Source organism: Meleagris gallopavo, chromosome 5 (assembly GCF_905368555.1).
Source record: "Meleagris gallopavo chromosome 5, MGAL_WU_HG_1.1, whole genome shotgun sequence".
In the NCBI taxonomy this organism is placed as follows: domain Eukaryota; kingdom Metazoa; phylum Chordata; class Aves; order Galliformes; family Phasianidae; genus Meleagris; species Meleagris gallopavo.
Window position 1 is genome coordinate 18483153 of NC_139408.1, and position 15900 is coordinate 18499052.

Sequence of the window (15900 nt, forward strand, 5' to 3'; positions counted from 1 at the left end):
AAATCAGAGTTCTTAAATGTTAGGTGAAGAATAGTCTCAGCTCTCACCTGCTATTTTTATTAGCTAGCATGCTGCAAGTTGGTAGAATTTAAAATCTATCACTTAATTGGAGTTGTTGATCTTATGTCTGATTTTGTATGAATCCTTTATCTAAGTAACCACAAAACATTAATCAGGCTTCCCATGACTTCTCAAAGCTTAGATGGAGACTGACTGCAAAACTTGTAAGAACACAATAAAATAACAGTGTAATAGTTCTTTGCTCTTACAGTGTTCTTTATCAGTCGATTTCAAATTGCTTTGTTAGGGAGGTTAGTTGCAAACTGAGGCAAAGAGAGATGAATTGTTGTATCTGCATTATACCAGCAGGTAAATGACAGAGGAGGGACATAAGGCACTTTGAGCTCCAGGCTTGGGATCTGTCTGCTGAGCAACACAGCTTTTCCCCTGCTTTTATCCCAAATGACATAACAATTTGCTTTCAGTCAAAAAAATGAAGGTCAGACTCCAACTATTAATCACCAGCTTTCGTTTCCTGCACATTTCTTCACCTGGATTGCGTGGAACCAGTCCCAACTGATTCACTTTACAGTCCTTGTTATTCAGCCTTTGGGGTTAGACCGCTTATTGTACAGCCTGAAGCACTGCTGGTATGACAACGATGATCATGTTTTCATCATATGCAGGGGGGCATATCTGATAACTGTCTAATTCCAAGACTATGATTTCACTGCCTGCAATTTTTCCAAAGAGGTGCTGCACAGCTGTACCATGTTCTAGTGAAGTCTGAAGGCTTTCAACCCACTGCTGGGTAAAGCTATTGCAAAAAAAGTAATATTAATGTCAGCAGCAAGGAAGTTTATCGTAAGTGATGACACTGTATAGGCTCACTCAGGATGTTTATCAGAGCAACTGTTGCCAAGGAGATGAAGCAAGTTTGGAAGATGCATTAGCAAACTTTCTGCAGCAAATGCTGAGGAACTAAACATATTTCTTGTACTTACTTGTATTCTGAATTCTTTATTTAATAATAGTGCCACTCCTCCTCCCGCCATCCCCCCATTTTTATGAAGGTAATTTGGTAGTCAGGGAAACTAAGATACTGATGATCTCTAAGTATCAGCAATCAAATAGACAATGATTTTGGTGGCCTGTAGGTATATATAGAGAGAACAACTTAGAGGGAAACCAAGAACTTGAGCTCTGTTCTACATGCTTTTTTGAGTGGGCGCTGACGGAAGTAGTACAGAGACATGAGGGATACTTACTAATATTTAGTAGGGAAAGGAGATCATCCTACTGCAGGTCACCCTTTTCATACTGTTGTCCATATCCCTGCCACATCTCTCCTTAGTACTTTATTTTCATTTCAGAGGGTAACCTGAGTCCACTTGGCTCATAGAGTAAGCATGGCTAAGTCATGGCTTTTTACATAGTTAACAACTAACAGAGACGTAAGGAAGCTACAATCTTATTTGCCTTTTCAGCCAAAATTACTACGTTCCCAAATATAACTGCATAGTAGGAACAGCTTTGGCATGACTTCAAAGAAAGGTCTGATTTTATAGCTCTGAATCTATGGAGACATCTTCACTTTCTTGTCACCACACCCAGCTATTAAGAAAATGCTGTTTCTATTTACAGCAGACAGCCCTCACTGAATGCAGGTAATTTCTTTTCAAGTGTGTTCCTGGACTTTGCTGTCTTTAAAAAGCCAGCTGTGCAGAGATTTTCTTTCTGAATATTAGCAATCTGTTAGAGATGCAGCTGTGATTTTTTTCTCTCACGAAAATTTTCAAGATTCAGAAATGTCTGTTAGATCGCACTGATTGAAGTCTGAATAAGTTATGGCATGCAAAGGAGGGCAATGAAGATGAGGAATGGTCTGGAGTGCAAGATGTATGAGGAACAGCTGAGCCAGGAGTTGGACTTGATGATCCTTGTGGGTCCCTTCCAACTGGGGATTCTATGAATTTCCTATACCAAACTGAAATAAAAATAAGAAATTAAAATTAATTCTACAAGGAAATGTTGGACTGGGTTCTTTAAACTGCCAACTTATATTGAAACCCATAAGCAATTAAATTAATTATTTTTTGAAATTGTTTTGCTTTCCTCTTAGTTTATGCAAACTGTTTCAAAATGAGAGAGTTTTAAACTGAAGAACAAAATTTTTCGCAGATTCACAGAATATCTCGAGTTGGAAGGGACCCACAAGGATCATTGAGTTTTAAGTATCCACAAGGAACACTTAGAAAACAGAAGATATGGTTTATGACCACTGTATCTGGAAATATATTTCTTATAAATTACTTTAAGTTTGGCAGGATACCAAGGCAAGTGTTTCATCTGCCAGCTCCCAGGAATCTGTAAATTGCTTTCACCTTGTGCCAGCCATTATTTGTAGAGGCCTTGCATATGATATAGGTGGCTTATTTCCATTTTTTTTCACTACTTTCTGTAGAGAATGGGGACTAGAAGAACAAGAATCACAACTGGGAGAAAATAAAAACATCACCCATCCACACTACATGACAAACAAGTTGCTTGATCCTTGGCACTTTTTTGTTGTGATGGTAAAACTCTACAACCTCACACAAACAATCTTGCTTAACTCACGTGGATTCTGCAGAATTTGACTTCTAAATTTTCATCAGTGTGTAGTCATGCCAGTTTAGAGTCAGATTTTCCCGGTACAACTTTCCTTTCCCCATCATGCCCTGAGGGATTCAGGTGTAGGTGTGTTTTAACGATGTCGACACGTGTCTATTAGTGAGTGGGGCTGGGACTAATGAATCATTTTACATAACCAAATGAACAGCTATCCAGTGGTTTCCAGCAGTACTGACCTGGGCTTTAGTCCAACTTCTGATATCAAGGTGAAAGCTGCTGCATGCCTGGGCTGTGAATTGGTATAGGGAATAGATTTACTAATAGACTCTAAAGAAATGGTGGAATAATCAGCAAATAATCAAGTCATTCAGGCCAGCATGTATGTATGATCACTGAACAATATTTTTTTTTATTCAAGTTCTCACAGATGTCAAAATTACAGTAGTTGTGTTTTCTTAGTATTTCTGCAGACGTCAAGAATGTCTTGACTTCTGAGATGTTTCATGAACTCATCCCACATGAGTTTTGTATTCAGCATTATGATTTAGCCATAAAGTAGGTTTCCCAATAAACATTTAAAAAGCAAACACTAACTGTAGATAAATCTGAACCGAAAACCAAGATCTGACTCATATACAGATCTTAGGGCTCCTATCATCCATTTTCTAGATTTGCTTTGAGAGGAAAATTAATTACCAGGAGCTCTTTTTAAAAGGATTTTGGTGTTTATAAAATGCCACTTTTCTCTTATTCATTATCAGTACTAAAACAGGCACTAACATTAACAGGGTTGATAACAGTAATAAGCAAGTTGATCCTTTTCAGAAGTGTCAGTACAAGATTAAATAATCTATACAATTAAATAATCTATGATTCTAAGGAACGTTTACTCATTTATACCTGCCTAAAGCCTGAAATCTGCTTAAGAAACTTATAACAAATCTCTTAAAAGCTAAGAGTAGAAGCCACATAAGCAAACAGAGAATGAAACTGTCTGCAACTTTAAGAGTTTAGCTCTGTCCCTGTTTTCAGACCCAGTTTATCACATTGTGGTTACCAGTCAATCATCCTGAACCACAAGCCAAAGAGGAAAATCCCCCTGAGAACAGCATACTAATGTTTCCTTTTTGTTGCCATGCACTGATGCACACAGTGGTTTTACCAAGAAATCGACTAACAAGCTGATGTTCTTCTACAGGTTTCTGTAAAGTGGAGCAAGGTTTTCACAGGTCTTCCACTTCATTTGTTTTGATGAATCTGTGCAATGATTAAAAAATATACCTTTATACACCTTTAAGTATATATATATGAGAGACATCATCCACCTTGAGAATGAAACCACTAGGTTTTCTCCTGAAAGCTACGAAGAGTAGAAAGAAGAGCGTGAACCATCCACACAGTACATAAAACATCTTTCTGGAGAAGTTACTATAGTGGGAAAAATTTACATGTGTCAGCACTACTCACTGTGAGTAAGGGTTGCAGAACCAGGATGGAAATGGAATTGCACCTGGCTTCTTATGGAGATAGCTTCTAACAAGTCTCTGGTATTAACAAATGAGGTGTAACTTACAATTTCATGAAGGGGCAAGAAGACATTTTAGTTTATCTCATCTAGTTATATCACAACAGTGGGGTCAGCTGGCAAATTCTCAGGAGAACAAGGATAGAAACTGGGCTGAAAATCAGTAATTAAGTTTGGTTTACATACAGCATTGGTAATAGCTTTAAAGGATTTACTGAAGAAGAACTTGCAGCTGTTTTCTGAGTGTCTGCTCATGACCAAAAAAAAAAAAAAAAGGTAAAAAAAAATGTAGAGCTGGAGAGAGAGGCAGAGCACCAGAAGTCATAGGAAAGGAAGAGAGAAATGACTTGTATTAATGTTTTCCATGCTTATAAAATTCAGTGCAAGCTTAAGGGCATTCCATGGCTTTGATTTGAGTCAGCCAAGTCTCATGGTCTGAATGAGATTAATGATCATGACAATTCAGGCATGTTTAGTCCTTTTTCCTTTCTTAAGAGCTGTTATTAAACAATGTTGTCTTTCAGCAGCAGCAAATCATGTGGGTGTCTTGGACAAATCATGGCCTGTCAGCCCTAAAAGACTGCCAAGCTATAGGAGGGGGCAGCAGGGAAGGTTTGGGTGCCTGTTGTGATTCTGCTCTGAGTCCACTCTGAATCAACTCCTTTGAAACTTCGTATGCGGTGAGAGGATCAGTAATAGTCTGACACACGATGTGGAGCCATAATGTAAGAACTCTGGAGTTTGATTTCCAGGTTCCCTGGCTGACTGCATAGTTCTGGTCAGCGTCCTCTGCATCTGTAGTTTGCTGTATTTAAAATGTAGAAATTACTGCCTTCACACAGGAGATACTGGGTTTATACAATGTATTGAGACTATAGAACATTATGTGAGTTTTAGGCATCACTGTTATCCTTTTTTCACACTCACCACTTCAAAAACAGAAGAGCCTGTGCTGCAATAGTGTTGCAGACACTTTTAATAGCAGGTTTAGAAGATATAGTCAAAATAAGAACAAAGCTCTTCGTCTCAACATTATTTTAGGGCAAAGTGCCAGCTAAGAAAATGGCCTCAAAACCAGTTTTGCAAATGAGATTGCCACATGTGTCCCTGGTGTTTCCTGGCCAGCCACATGATCTCACATGGATACGGCTTCCTGGGAGCCTCAGTCCTTCTGCAGTGCAGATGTTCAGCACACGTGCGCTGCGCCTGGTGCTTCCCAGAAGCGTCCTGGTGTGCAGGATGTACACCGTTGGGCCAAGCTCAGCATTTCCATGGAAAACATGCATGTGCAGAGCTGTACCCTGCAAGTAGTTCTATTAAGCTTATTTGTGTAAGTAAGCCTATTTATTCTCAGCAGCTGGAGGTTAGGGAACTGACTGCTTTAAAATGCTATTCCAATCATGACTGGATCTCTGGGTGGTAACAGCACCTATATTATAATGTTTAAAAGCCATGAATAGACTGAAGTTTGGTGACAACTGAATCAAATTCCCTTTAAACAAAAGTGAACTTCACTTAATGTTTCAGCAAATCTATTATAAGCTACAGGATTCAAATGCAATCCAAAACAAGGGGATGTGGAAATCTGCCTTCATAGCAGAAGTTCTTCAGATACGAAACTGAAGTTGTTGGAAAAAATGTTGATGTTCCAAAAAAATGTAGTTCCAAAATCACTGAATTTGTTACTTCTAATTAACTAATATATCTTTGTGATATGACCTTAAAATATAATATAATCTAGGGCTTCACAAAGTATGCTTGTTTATTAGGAGACATCGACCTGTCTTGTTCTACAGTGGAGAGAGGAGCAAAAAGGGAAAAGTAAAGAAGACCCATCTGAGTCAGTTATGCTTAATATAGTTGCTCATTAGACAACTTCCCATATAATGTCAGGTTTCAAATCAGGAATTTTTGGAGTAAAAGTCACTCAGGTGACAGCAGTGAGAGCAGCTCCATCGCATAGTTGAAGCCATAGACCACAACCATCTGCATGGAGCAGCTCTTAGTTGCGCTGTCATCTGAGTCAGAAAACATCTGTTGGGATCTACAACACAAATGCCTGTTGAGTACATTTGTTGTGACTTATAGGCACGTTGTGTTAATGGCTTTTGAGCATGCTGTGCTGAGGCTTCTGTTGCTGAGGCTATCATTTTATGTTAATCTACTTGCTTCTCCTCAAACTGGGAAACTCAGACTTGTTGCAAAATATTAAGTCTTCCAGACAAAAAAAGTACATTTGTTAGTGTTCTCTTCCTTGTGTACCAGCTCTTCATTCTTGCCTTAAAAACTTCTCGTGACATGGCTGTCATCAGAGGAAGTTTAATAAAACTATTTTTCTCTGGAAGAAAACATGTGCCAAAAAAGATGTTTTGAGAAAATATGTTAGACTTGCAGAAATTTTGTAAAACTAAAATTTGTGCTGCCTTGGTATTTTTGGATTACAAGTTATTAAAACTATTAATAAATGTTATCAGTAAGATGTTATGTAACCTATATCAATTCTGTACACATGAAGTGCTTTTCTCAATCTATAGAACTGTGTGGTAGTGGAGTGGGAGAGATATTTTTGACATCCTTTTTGTGGAAATGCAGTACAAGTAATGATAAGGATTAATTCTATTACCTACAGTAAAAACATTTAAGATTGGATGCACAGCTATTGTGCTCCTTTGGATGAGTTGCCACCAATACTACTGGATGCTACTTATCTTGTGAGTGGTCATTGTCTTCTGATATGCTGTACAGTCTGGATTTAATCTGCTGTTTTATCTCGATTGTTTCCTGTGATTGTTTCCTGTTACCTGTGGACAGGAGCATTCCTTGCAGTAAATATGCAGGAGCAGCGAGTAGATACACAGTAGATACAATAACCTCAGTTTGCCAGTGAACAAAAGCGAGGGGAGAATGTGTACATCTTGATTACTATCATTAGCTTTCACATCTTAGCTTTAGGCAAAGGTAGACCATCAAGCAAAAATGGTGTTAGGAAGGTTGCTGGTTATTCACATAGAATGTGTCAATGAAAAAGAGCATGAAGTGCGTTTGAGATATTTTGGGAAAGCAGCTGTTGGATGGTATCTTCTATTTCAAATAGATGGGGCAGACACCCCCTTTTTTCCTTTTCTTGCACGTGGAATTCCCATTGAGATTATAAGATAAAAGTGATTCATGCTTCTCTCTTTGCTAAGAATATCAGGCTACTCCTATTAAGCATGCTCTGCAGTTGTCATTCTAGTCTGGAATTGCTACCACACTTTTCCCTTGAGGGAAAGGTGGGGCAGGAACAAAGTTATTTCACGTTGCTTTGAAGCATCCTGATCTTTCCATGTTTTCTATATCGAAGTTATTATTATTTTTAACTCTTTCTTCACAGTTTTTGCTAAAATAAAAAATAACAACAAACAGATGTTCATATTCCCTCTCATTTTACTCAGGCACAGACTTTGCTTTGATTATACAGTTTTTTCACTCTTCAGTTGTTGCACTGTCTAGGCAGCATCTTTCCAACAGAGAGGAGCTGATGGTGATCTCCTCAGAGCCTCCAACCCTTTTGCCTTTCATTCAGTGTCTGTAGTGGCTTGAGTGAGGCTCTCCCCTCCCGTAGGCTTTGCATGTACTGCTTATTCAGGGTGAAGGCTGGGAAATGAATTGTACAATAGAGCTATGGCACCCATGATACTATTTTAAACTTATTCATTACTTTTATTCTCATACTGCTTGTCTTCTAAAGATAATTCCATGTGCAAATATGCACAGTATTATTTGAAATCCACCTAATACACTTTTTACTGCTAATAAAATTTACTGCAGTATATATTGAAATTCTAATGTGGGTTGACAATAACATGTTTATATTCAAGAGTGCAGCAAGCATAAGTCTTTCAAAATGAAGGGAAATGCTGGCAAAACTGAGGAACAAGGAGCAAGAAGTTGGTTCATGTGTCCTCATACATTATGTATGGCCAAGGTTTCTCTTATCTGTTGATAGAATAAGAAGAGCCTAAAGCTTGCCTATCAGGGAGTATTTAACAGTGTTATGTTGTTCTAGTTCAGAATGTCTGTGCAGTTCTCTTTGGTTTCATATCAGGTAGATCCCAGTGCAGTCTTTTGGCTTTAATAGGGTCACAATCAGATAAATAAGAAACTTTATGATCATAAAGGTTTTGATTATATCATAATTTCATCTTTAAATGATTCTGCTTTGAATAAATATTTTCAAATACATTAGAATATTAGTTGTTTTTTTGCAGTAATGTGGTCTCAAAGATTTTCACAACGTATTTGTATTTCTGCATTGTTATTGTTGATGATAAAACATGTCGTATTGGTGGACTTGCACTTTTTCATTTTTTGAAAGGTTGCCATGTGTCTGAGCCCAATGAAGAAAAATATAGAGAAAATGATCTAATGTAAAGTGCCAAATCTCCTTCTAAATGAATTATCTGCTGTTTGCTGCTGGCTTGCATTGGAAGAGCTATACATGAAAATAAATCAATTTCAGGTCTTCAGAAGTATCAAGTCCAATAATTTTTAATTTTCTTTCAATCACAGAATTCAATGTAAGTTGCAGATATGGAGGAGTGTTTCATGTGGAGAAAAATGGTCGCTACAGTCTCACACGAACTGAAGCAATTGAGCTCTGTAGAGCCCTCAATAGTACCTTGGCAACACTGGAGCAATTTGAAAGAGCTCATGAACTTGGATTTGAAACGTGCAGGTAAAGAATTTTGGGGGAAAAATTATATATTGTGACAAGGCCATCCATAGTGTAATAATTACTGTTGTTGCTAATTAGATGGCTATGTCATTCCTGAAGTAAGTTATATTATGTGATGAGCAAACCATCTTTCAGCACATGTACATTTGCACTGGGTTCTACAATAAGTCTTTGACTGCATATTCTTTCTACCAGCCATCTTGAAGAAATCATGAACTCCTACAGATAAAAGATAGTAGAAGATTGAGAGCATAACAAACCATTAAGGGTGATGTTCAGATCATACTGTGTCACTGGCTAATTGGTAAAGCAATTACATACAAAATATTTGTGATATAAATGACCTGATGTAGAGTCAATGGTACATATAATACAAGGAACTCTTTCCTGCCAGTCAGCACAAAGAGCATCAAATAGCATTGTTGGGGATAAATTACTGACATCCAATGAAGAACTGGTGACAGTGTTGGTACATTCTTAAGTTATGTGAATAGAGAAGTTTCAGAGAAAAAAAAAAAGGAGAAGAAAAGGAAAAGATAGAAATGCATTATTAAGTAACTCAGTTACCCTTTATTATTAAATGTTTTATGGGGAAACAAATGTGAATAATAGGAATTCCTCAGTTTAGCAAAATATACACAGACATTGAAAATTGATGATAATTTTGGCTTAAAAGAGAAGTGTTGGAACAGATTCTTTGACTCACCTAAGCTTCATCGGGATTGAATATTTGCCCCAAAGATGACATCCATCTCAGGATAGTCCAGTGGTCTGTAAATAGGTTAGACTAGAAAATCACGTGACATTGTTTTACAAAACACCTAATACATTATTGCACAAGTCAACCTGAACATTCAAATTCAAAAGAGACTGATTCTGGGGAGTTGTAAATTTGAAGTTGTTTTTTTTTTCTCCCGATCACATAACAGATTCACATTGAGTAGCTTTCAACTGTATAAAAATTAAAAATAAACAGCAAATATAGAAGAATTGAATTCATTACTCACCATCATAGAAAAATTCAGTGTACATTTCCCCACAGTTTTAACTTTGCATTCTTGAATTTATCATTGAACTTGTTCATATCTTAGCAGAGGACAAATTTGGATATGTAAGACATGTAGATAGGTTTCTTCCCTCCCTTCCTGCCTGCCAGTCCTCCCAAACTCTTATTTGCTGATGCTATGTCAGAACTCCTTGTCAATAGAGCAAGGCTCTTATCAAGCTTGAGTAGGAGAGAAAAAATAATAGTATGAAATAGCTAAAATATGTGTGGAATGGTGAGTAAGCTGAATCAACAGATCATAAGAAAAGAAGGTGATTAACAGATTAAACATTGTCAACATCATAGGATCAGTTGGAATTGGAGGTGAAGTAGTTTATTATTCTACCTACAACAGAATTTTAGAATTGTAATTAACTCTATACATTATACATGCAACTGGAATAGGGCTCACAGATTAAAAAACTGCTAAGCTATGAAATTTATTCCTCCTGATGACTGTACATATTAAGAAGTAAAGCAAAAACCAGAACAAAGCCACAGTTTCATTACCCTTCTTTCATCCCTTCAAGCTAAATACGTTGGAATTCATCAGGTGTTACAGGATTGCAAAATAGTACCAATGTGTTGTGCATTATGGAGCTCTGTTAACCACAGTCTTCACTGAAATGTGCAAGCTCTGTACACGTTTTGCCACGTTTTTCCACTGTAAGAAACAGTAGGAACGTGTGGATGAATGACTGGTATATCTGAATATTTTACTAAAATATCTGCATAGTAGAAACTTGTGTGTGTCTTGCAGTCACTCTCTAAATTTGATAGAGTACTGTAACACTGAGACCCTAACATTTTTGTATGAAATGGCACTGGGTAGAATGTTATACTTAATGTAAAAAGTAGGGAAAAAGAAGCCAGACTACGGTGTCAGTTGATACATCCTCTCACTGAATAAAAAGCACACTTAGCTTTCTAGCCCCTCATTTTCACTGCCTTGCTGTGGATCCAAACATCTTAGTTAATGAAATCCTCAATTAAAATAGATTTAGCTGTAGACATTACATTACATGGGCTGGAGATTGATATAGCTACATGTGAGAGAAATATTCCCTGTATACAAAAATTATACATAAATGCATGCACTGTTTTGTTTTTTTTTAAGATGAAAATAATGGCTTATTTGTATCTTCTTCACATTTGAGATATCTTGAGTATTTGTTATCTGCTGTTGCACATATATGATGTGCTTTCCTCTGTACTTCACAGGTATGGTTTTATAGTGGGGCATATTGTTATCCCACGAATCAATCCATATCATCTTTGTGCAGCGAATCATACAGGCATTTACAAACTTTCAGCAAATACAACTGGCCGGTATGATGCATACTGTTACAATGCAACAGGTATGTAAATGTCTTTACGATGTTTTATGTACAAATTAAATAACCATGACGTGTAATTCTTGTTTAAGGCACTAGAATGAGGTCTTCTACATTAAATAGAAGCTATTTTTCAACTAAGAAATACATTTGGTCAGCCTCCAGAAGCACATCTATAGTATCAGCACACTTAATGATCTATCTCTGTGATTATGTACTTTCTGGGAAGTTTTCTGGATTGTCAGATAAGGGATGAAAGCAAACATCGCCATCTTCAACTCTATCTAAAAGCACAATGATTAGAAGAGGATCAAGTGATTTTTAGGAGTAAGGGAAGCTTTCCAATAGGTTATTTTTTATAGGTCTTTCAATCTAAATAATAGTGATATATACAAGACTTTTTCACATTTTCCTTAAATTAATATTTTCTATTTTCCTTCTTTTTCAGAATCAAGGAGCAAAGCATGTGAGCCAGTTGAAAGAATAGATACTTCTTTCCTCAGCAATCAGAGTGAAATAGGTATTGTACTTATCAGAAAGCCTTGCCTTTTTTTTTTTTTTTTTTTTTTTCATTTTTTAGGATCTGGTTATCTTTTTTCCACATAAACAATTGTTTTTAAAGATCAAGCCAACCAAGAAAAAGATGTATAGATATACTGTGGGTAGTTAAAACGATTAATCACTCATCTTCCTATAAATCATATGGGGCTTAGTTTGTCTCAAGGTGTTAGGAGGCATGTTTTATTTGACATCTTTGAACAACAGAGCTGCTAATGTTTATTTAACCTATAAGTCTTTGTTTAAGACAGCAACCCTTCAATATCTCACTTAAATTTCTGGTTAGAAGAGCAGCCAGAAGTGGAGGAAAATATTCATAATAGATTACATTCTAAAATTCTTATTGACTTCACAGAAGCCAAGATCTTATGTTCAAACACAAACTGATCTGATCAAAATTTCAAAATATTTGAATCAGAGTAGCTGCTACGTGTTTGACAATTATGTACATTAAAACAATAAGACGTTGCACATTGTTAAGCGATGATCTAGATAGATTGGATGAGATGAAAAAAAAAAAAAGATGAACTGTTTATTTTTACTTCTTTGTTGTTCTAAGACATAGCTGTCTATCATAATTATAATGCAGCTATGTACCTCCTGGTTATCAACAGCTGCCCTATTTACTCTTTCCAACAGTTATTGACAATGAGGATGGCTCACGTTATAATGCAGATGGCACACGTCATAGTGGAGACTCTTCAACCTCAGGTGTGGATGATGAAAATTTAGGTAGTGGATCAATACATGACACAACTCCAGGGGATACCTCTATCAGGAGATCAAGTCCTTCATATTATGGAAGTGTTACTCCTATCTCACATATGCCAGATCATTCTTCTGGAGGAGGTGAAAAAGACCTTCATGTGAAAGAATATGGTAAGGACAATAGGACGCAACTATATCCCTTTTATAAAAACTGTGTGAAGAACTGCATTGCAAGGTAAATTATGTCATGAGTGAAAGGGAAGCACTGTCTCTAATTTATATAACTGGGAAGTAAAAAGAAAAAGTGTGTTTCTGGCTAAAAAAAAAAAGCAAACAAACAAGCAAAAAAAAAAAACCCATCCAGAAACTTACTGAATTTCTAAAGATTTTTTTTTTTTTTCTGTTTGCATGGGTGTACAAAGCAACTATACATATGCATAGTTTCCCACATAGAAACATCAACATCTTCCCAGGATGTTGAGAATAGATGGTCCTAGGAATTTGCTAATGTCCTTGATAAAATATTGATTTCAGTTGAAGAATTAAAAACATGTCTAGCAGTGAAAACAGATAGGTTAGTCAGCCAATGCTTATGAATATCTAGAAATAGGATGATATACATTTATCTGTTCTCTAACAGAGTGGATTGATATTAAGTAATAAAAGGAGTGGTATACAGTTCAAGTGACTTCCCTTTGCACAAATACAGAGATTTTTTAGAACATCTTACTTACTACAGTTATATTCACAACACATAGAGTGATAAAAGTGTCAAATTAAAATGTAATACCTTCTTCCTTTAGGTGGTAGAACCAAATTCTAATTTCCTGAAGTATTACCAGATACAAATACTATACTCATTTTTAGGGCATTCAGCAGGGTGGAAAATCAGTGAATTAAGCCACCTTGCCTGCATTTTGCTTTCTTGTGAAGGTGCTCTGTACTTGGTTTTGTTTTTTATGTTGCTTGTGTACTGGAAATGATAAGAGGTCTAAAATACCAGTTCCCATTGAGCCTAAGGGAAACAAATATACCCTAAGTACAGTGATGCTTACTGTGTGACCTCTGGTCACAGGCTTTCTATCAAGTTGCCAACAATTTACCAGTGAAGAATGCCAGTAGTCTGCATCATTATCTTCCATTAATTCTGACGTTTTTAAAAAAATATAAACTAAAAATTGGGCAGAAGAATTATAAAATAGTTTTTCATTGGTAGTATATTAATGGAATCTTCTACTTGTTTTTCCATGCGATTCATATTGTAAATGGTAAATCCTAACATTTTCTTCCTGAGAAATTGGGACCAGAACCATTCTCCCAGGTGTATGCCATGTAATTCAATTGCTAGCCATGACAATTCTTATCAGCTCTGCTTTCTTACAGTTTAGTTCTTTAGGCTAAAGCTCGGAATATTTCTCAATAAAGAAGGGAGTACGAATAACATCACTTGTTGCTCTAAATTTCCTGTGCAGATGCCACACATGTACAGTCAGGGCTTGAATCACACAAGAAAATCACTGAGATTGTTAATTATCACTGTAATATATATAACTTTTGGAATTATTTATTTTGGTATTATCGTTGCTATATTACTAAAATAAGAATATTTAAGTTTGAATCGTGTGAAAAACCTATTCTGTATCTTTCTTCTCTTCAGTAAATGAAGGAACAAAGCTTTCAATATGGAATAATTGGAGTAGTTGTGAGTAATGAGTTACACCTCAGCTAATGAAATAGTAATGATTCATCCATTTCATGCAGGTTATGAAAGTTCCCCTACATCAACTGTTATCTTGGCAACAGCTAATGATTTCCCCACAGAAGATGATGTACAGCATCCTGCAAGTACTAGTAAGATTTCTGCATTATAATAACTATATCAATTAATTATTGCATTAAAACTGCTTTCTTTTTTCCAGCAGTGCATTCTGGTAAGTGGTTTAATACATATTTTGTCCAACTTCAGAAAGACTCCAAAAGACACTACTTTCTGGACTGATTACATCAGAAATAGACAGTGAAATTATTTTTTCACTTATTTAAATAGATAAGGAGAACCTAAACACTTGCTTTTTCTTTCTGGAAGGAAGGAAAAAAAAAAAAAAGAAAAAAAAGAAAAAAAAAAAGCTAAAGACAAAGAAAAAATAAGAATAAGAAAAAAAGATCTACTTCCCTAACTTACCAGAACTACTTACTCAAACAATAACTGTGACTGATTTTTTTCATCCATTTATATTAGACACTCTTGTGCTCTGGTGAATTTTTCCTTACATTTCATATGGAGCATACTCTGAAAAAATCTCATTAGTTAAAAAAGGCTTTTGTCCATTCTTTGGCTGATTAGATAGGAGAGCATCTACATTGATATTTTATATATGGAAGGAAGCTGTAAATCCACATTCATCACTCAAGTAAATATGTTCCTAACACTTGCTGTGGAGAGAAGGTAGGAGTGACTATGGCAAGTCAGATGACCATTCAAGTAAAAGTTGAATAAATGTGGCCATGAATAGTAGTTATGCTTCTACTGAATGTTTGCTACAAAATGCACTGTACTTTAGTTCACCCATAGAAATTAGTGAAGTCAAGAATCAAAAATGATTCCATCATGCTGGAACAAGAACAACAACAACAAAACAAACAACTAGCCCCTCTAGTTCAAGAAAGTGAATTCAGATATTTCCAGAAATAATAACACTTAGGTAGGAATCAGATGATGGCTAATCAATGTATTAGTCATTTGACATCTCTCATATTATCTCCCATGATGCAAACTCTACTAGCAGATTTCCTTTCTTAAATAACATACAGCGGACTCATCTCTTGAGGGATGCTATAGACTTATATAGCTTAATCTATCTTGTTCAACAGTAAGCAATATAAGTGATCTTAAAGGACGGTGTCAGAAAAATCTTTCTTAAATCATGTGTTAATTCCTACTATAATTTGAAACTTGATATGTAACAAAGCTCTGCAGCTCTATACTTCAGTTATTTTCTTGTTGATAATTTTGATCATTTTGATCATAGTTGCATCCAAGCCCCAGATAACTAATTTTTTATTACTCAATTGCTCAGAGACCAGATTTTATAATGTTCAGATTTTCTGATCTTAAAAAAGGCAAGCCATCCTCTCCTCTTGACATGAAATGCCTGAAACTCAATTTGCACCTATTTTTAGTTTACTGAGTTTGAATTTTGTATCTAAAAAATTGCTTCTTAATTCTGTGGGAATCTTTCTTATTAAATGAGTTGTTATGGCTTGGAGTAGAAGAGAAATCTTAAGTTTTTAAGTTAACAAAATACAACCTGATCATGCTGGTTAAGTATTTTCATTTCAGATGGATGTATCTTCAGACCTCTTGGTTTATATAAGTCATCCAGGCACTCTGCCTGCACTT

General features: G+C 36.0%; 1 protein-coding gene across 24 annotated transcripts in view; it reads left to right on the forward strand.

Annotated features, from left to right (window-relative positions):
• Positions 1 to 15900, forward strand: part of CD44 (CD44 molecule (IN blood group)) — a 73954-nt gene that overhangs the window by 31026 nt on the left and 27028 nt on the right. For all 24 annotated transcript variants that reach the window (XM_085224548.1, XM_085224546.1, XM_085224566.1 and 21 more), the window contains 5 exons: positions 8690 to 8855; positions 11122 to 11258; positions 11683 to 11754; positions 12432 to 12671; positions 14262 to 14351. In XM_085224548.1, the coding sequence (XP_085080674.1) occupies positions 8690 to 8855; positions 11122 to 11258; positions 11683 to 11754; positions 12432 to 12671; positions 14262 to 14351 (705 nt within the window). The remainder of the gene's footprint in view (positions 1 to 8689; positions 8856 to 11121; positions 11259 to 11682; positions 11755 to 12431; positions 12672 to 14261; positions 14352 to 15900) is intronic.